Source organism: Echinops telfairi, unplaced genomic scaffold (genome assembly GCF_000313985.2).
Source record: "Echinops telfairi isolate 266 unplaced genomic scaffold, ASM31398v2 ScPeMD7_5;HRSCAF=22, whole genome shotgun sequence".
NCBI lineage: Eukaryota > Metazoa > Chordata > Mammalia > Afrosoricida > Tenrecidae > Echinops > Echinops telfairi.
In genome coordinates, this window is record NW_022103901.1 from 3,087,851 (window position 1) to 3,092,914 (window position 5,064).

A 5,064-nucleotide genomic window follows, 5' to 3' on the forward strand; every position below is an offset into this window, starting at 1 on the left:
GCTAGACGGCAGCATGGAGACGGCCAGTGAGATCCTCGACTCGGCGTCCCCCGAGTGCCCATTAGTCACCCCACCGTATAGCGCAGCCCCAGCCAAGGGCGCGTATGGGCCTCCATCCCCGACCAGACCTGGTAAGGAGTGTGACACCCACCTGGAAGGTAAATGGCCCTGGTGGCCACCTCTTTTACTCCTTATCCTTGGCTTTATCCTTGTCTGCACCCAGCCTGCCCTCGGGCCAAGTCCGCACAGGCCCAAGGCTTGCAGGGGCGGGAGCAGGGGCAGGGGTCCAGGGTGTGTTTTGGAGAGAACCATTGTGGCTCAGGCTCAGCGGCCAGACTGCCCTCCTCTGCGAAAGTTGTGCCGAGTTTCTGTCCCCACAAAGTGCTTGTGTCTTGAGTCTCTGCCCTCCACCTGCCTGCTTGCCCGGCCGGGGGTCTCCTGGGGTCCCTCGGAGCACTGGGTGGTAGAGGCTCAGGACACTTCTCTCCACCGTGAGCCATCTGCCTGCAGGCGGTCAGGTCAAACCCACGCCCAGCCTGGGACTTGCTCTCTGCAGGCTCCCTGACGAGGGGTGGCATACCACCCTGCTTCAGCACCAGCTGAGGGCCCCACCCAGTCTCTGTCCTGCAGTCCACCCACTTCCAGGGATCCCACTCGGATCCGAGGAGTATTGCTCTGCAGGAGGGCCAGTGCGGTCTCTGCAGAGATGGCCAGGCCCTTCTTCGGATGCGCCTCTGGGCAGACTCGAGCCACGTCCTCCTCAGCAGCTGAACATGCTGACCAGCACGCACTCAGTGCTGGGCATGAGCGGCAGGACCCTTGCTGATCACACACAAATGAGCCACCCCTGAGTCTTCCAGCCGGTTCTGACTCCCAGCAACCCCCCAGGACAGAGTAAAACTGCCCTCAGTCCTGGAGCTGCCTTGGGCCAGCTGGCAGGTTCAAGCCACCCCCCCTCCATTAGCAGCAAACTACTGCGTCCTTGAACACAATTGCCAAATCGCTGCTGCCGAGTCTTGATGGAGCAGGATTCCAGGCCTCTCCCGGGACGGGCTTAAACCTCCCAGCCTTCAGTTGGCAGCAGCTCCCGGGAGCCAGCCCTTAGCAAGCCCCTGCAGGACCGAGTGGCACTGCCCTGTGGGATGCCCTGGTCTCAGGAAGGCAGGTCTCCGGGTCTTGCTCCCAAGGAGGCTCCAGCATCCACCATGGCTCCCTGCTTTCTAAACCCACAGCTACTGAGTCAGTGCCCTATAGGATGCCCTCCTCTGTGGGAGTAGAAGGCCTCATCTCTCTCCGGAGGGGCACAGCTGGTAGTTGTGAATTACTGACCTTGCGGTTAACGGCCCAGCACTTAACCACTGTGCCAGCAGGACTACAGGGTCCTTGCTAGAAGGGCATCATGACACTCAGAGTGTGTCAGCAGGGGCTGCAGCTCTAGACACGCAGCCCCGCGGGTGGGGCTGGCTGGGGCGCAATGGTGTGTGTGTGTGTTTGTCAGTCACTACTATGTCGTGTCTGCGTGTCTCAGTCAGTTTCTGGGGTGGTGGGGTGTGTCTGTGTGGGGCCTGTCTGTCTGTCCTGCAGCCCCAGCCTCGGCGGTGATCCCTGGTCTCCCCACAGCCTACACAGATGATCTGGGAGCAGCGGGCGGCACCTGTCTGGAGGAGGAGGCTGGTGCCCTACGGCTGGACGAGGACAGCGAGCACCCTCCCATGATCCTCCGGACGGACTGAGCCTGACCTGTGAACTCTGAACCTGGAAGCAGAGCACACCTGCTCAGGAGAGGGCTCGGGGTCACGCTGCTGTGAATGAATTTTGACCTGAGTTGGGGTGAGGCTGGCCAGACTTACAAAGAGACATAGCTGTAGCTGTAGTGAACTCTCACTGCTGAAATAATACATTGTTTCCACTTCAGTGGCTTTTAATTCCGCTTACAAAGTTTAGCTTTTGGGGGTATTTGGTTTTTGTTCTGTTTTTTTTTTTTTCTTTCTTTTTTTGCCAAAATTAACTGGTGAGGCCCTTGGGCTCCGGTTGCTCTGCATGCGTTCTTGTGCCAAGCCAGCTGGGAGCGCTGGAGGCCTCGCAGCCAAGCAGCCGAAAGGCAGACTGATGGACCACGGTGTCAGCGTGGCGTGGTCTGCTCGCTGAGAGGGGCTGTGCTCCGACAGGTCGGGCCCTCAGAAGGACAGAGGAGACCTTCTGGTGGAGACTCACTGGACCCTTCTTCCCCGTTCTGCTCATCAAATTCTTTCCAAGTCGGATGATCCTGGGATTTCTTCTCTGGAGGACTTTGGTTCTAGTCTCTCTCTGATCTTGCTTTTTCCCTGTGAGTTCTGGAATTGGGGGACAGGGGCTGCGATGTTTGAGGCCCTCCCATCCGACAGCCAGCGACCCCAGGGGTATCTGGGAAGGCCCTGAAGCACAGTCTCATCCGAATCATTAAATGACTTCTTCTTCTTTTCATCTTCCTGTCCAGTGATGTGTGGCTTTTGTTTGTGTTTTAGGAGCACTTGTGGCTGCTCCTCTGGGGAGCACAGAGCTTTCCCTTGGGGGGCCCAGCTGTGCCCCACCCGCCAGGGGCTCCTCCCGTAGATCAGTGCACCGGGGAGCGCTGCAAACCCAGGGCCAAGTGGCCCCAGCACCTGCCCCCAGGTGTGATGTGCCTTTCCTCTTTAATCTGGCAGCAGCACCCGTGGTTCCCTCCCGGGACACCTGTGTCCACCCAGCGGCGCCCCTTTGCATGTCTGCAGGATGGAGGAAACCTCCCGTACCTCAGGCCCTGGCGCTCCACGCGAGGTTCGGGGGGGTGGCGGGCGGGCGCTCCGCAGCTCCCTGCAGCCACGGGAGCTGAGCGTCCTGAGTGGCTTGTGAAGAAGAGGGGGTATTGTAAGCGCACAGGCTGACTTGAAGCTCAGTCCACAGCCCTGGGGCTGCCTTTAGCCTCTACGGTGGCAGCGCTCCAGTGCCACCCAGGCGGCAGGTGTGTGCCCTGCCTGTCACTTGGGTGTCCTCACCGTGGAAGTCCCCAGAAGAGCAACAGGAGCGTCTGGCAGACAGACTGCAAGTCCTCCAGGCCGTCCGACCCTCTTCTGGGTTGTCAGCCGAGCCCCGGCTGTTCCTGCTCCAGAAGCACCGGCAGGGCTCTGACAGAGGCCGTCCCCCTGTGGAGTCTGGTGTGTGTGTGTGTGTGGGGGGGGGGGGACTGAAGCATCTCTTGCTTGAGAAGACGTTGGACCCCAGTCTCGGGGCTTGTCTGGCCAGAGGCAAGTGTCACTCATCTGGAGAGAGGGAGATAAAAGTGAAGAGAGCCCCTGCAGGCCCAGCACTCGGAACCCGGAGCCGGGGTGTCCTGACCCCAGCAACCAAAGAGAAGCCTACCCGTTTTGCGTTCACAGCTCGCCCTGCTAACCTCGCTCAGCATTGGCAGTGAGACCCACTTGGGTCGAAGAAGGGCGTGCTTTCAGCCTCAGGGTTGGCCATAGTGGAACCCACTCCTTCCTTTCCTCCACCGTGAGGCGATGGGCTTGGGCTGCTCGCCATGGGGCCCCTGGCAGAGCGGAGCGGAGGGCAGCACGGGGCACCCCAGTTGCTTGTCATCGTCCTGGGAACACCGCGCACTTGTCGGGAGCTGGGTGAGGACTTGGGGTGTTTGCCGGCCACCTGTTTGTGCATCAGCGTGTGTCCCCCGCAGGCCTAGAGACCTGCTGGGGGGCAGGCAGAGGCAGGAGTGGGGTGGGAGCTCTGAGTGGACGGTGGCGGACAGGACACGTACAACTTGGCAGACTCCAAACGATACATCCATGCTGATTTTTCCGTCTGATTTCATTATACCCTGCTTTTCCACAGCGGAGACGATGGGTGGGAGGTGCAAATGTCGGGGTGGTTTACCTCGCGGATGGGCGCGAATTGGGACCAAATCTTTTGTATTTTCTGAAATGCTTGAACCTAGACTCGGGGAGGGGGCACTGCATGCCGCCTGCTCCCGGGAGCCGGTGGGCAGGGGCCGAGCCCACGGGTTCTGGGTGAGAGTGGGGACGGGCCATCCTACCTCACAGGGCTGTTGTGGGGTCGACGGTGAACTTGTGTGTGGCGGGATCCCTGCTCAGGCCTGGCCTGCAGGGGGTGCCCAATAAACGTTCAAACCTGACAAGCGCCTGGTTTCTCTTCGCCGGGCTGGGGCTGCTGCATCGCCGGTTGGGAGGGAGGTGCCCAGGGCCAGCGCAGACCACGCAGGAGAGGTGCCCTTCCCAGACGAGCCCAGGCTGCCCTGCCCTGTAGGAATCACATGGGTCAGATGGCTGAGGTGGCAGCCTGCTGTCTCACTGTCCCCGTACTCTGACCAGACCCCTGGGCCACAGCGGCTTCAGGGAGTGAGTGCTGGGACCAGAGCCTGCAGGAAGGGGCAGGGGAGCGGCGGGACCCCCGGCCACCCCCATGGACTGTGCAGAAGAGAGCTCCTCGGCCGTCTGGGCTTGATGTCCAGGCTGGTGTTCCACACACGTTTCTTGACAAGCAGCTTAACCCTATCCCGTGCTCAACATTTTAAAAACAACCTCCGTGGAATCTCCTCTTTCTCATCATGACCCACTGGGGGGGAGGAGTTGTGCTCCCCTCGGTGGGCCTTCCCTTCCATGTATGCGCTCACGTGTGTGGGGGAGCCGCCTGAGGGCATGTGAGAGATTCGTGTGCGTGTCCACAAGTGTCCTTTCCGTTCGCTCACTGCCGGCTCGCAGGCTGTGCGTCGGATTTGCCCGTCACCATTCCTGGTCCTTCATGGCTGAAACAGGAGCCAGAAGGCAGGCTGGAGCACCCCCTTCTAGAACCCTCTGCTTGTCTGAAAGCCCCTGGCACTCACACGAACGAGGAAGCCCTGTGATGGAGCAGAGGCAGGAGTACCACCATGTGCATTTTGAGTTAAGGTGTTAACAAAGCAAGGCTAGGCCACATCCCTCTCCAGCCACCCCCCCTCCCCCACATTCAGCTAAAATGACCCTTTTGCATTAAAAGGCCAAGCAATGTCTCATGAGGCCTGATCAAGCGTCTTCAGTTCTGCAGCCCTGTACC

At 60.2% G+C, this 5,064-nt stretch overlaps 1 protein-coding gene across 1 annotated transcript in view; it reads left to right on the forward strand.

The window, feature by feature from the left end:
* The window catches only part of LOC101640179 (WD repeat domain phosphoinositide-interacting protein 2), a 9,653-nt gene extending 7,190 nt beyond the window's left edge, over window positions 1-2,463 (forward strand). Inside the window, exons 6-7 of the mRNA XM_045284379.1 lie at window positions 6-158; window positions 1,621-2,463. Coding sequence (XP_045140314.1) covers window positions 6-158; window positions 1,621-1,733 — 266 coding nt within the window. The 3' untranslated portion in view covers window positions 1,734-2,463. The remainder of the gene's footprint in view (window positions 1-5; window positions 159-1,620) is intronic.
* The last annotated feature ends 2,601 nt before the right edge of the window (window positions 2,464-5,064 follow it).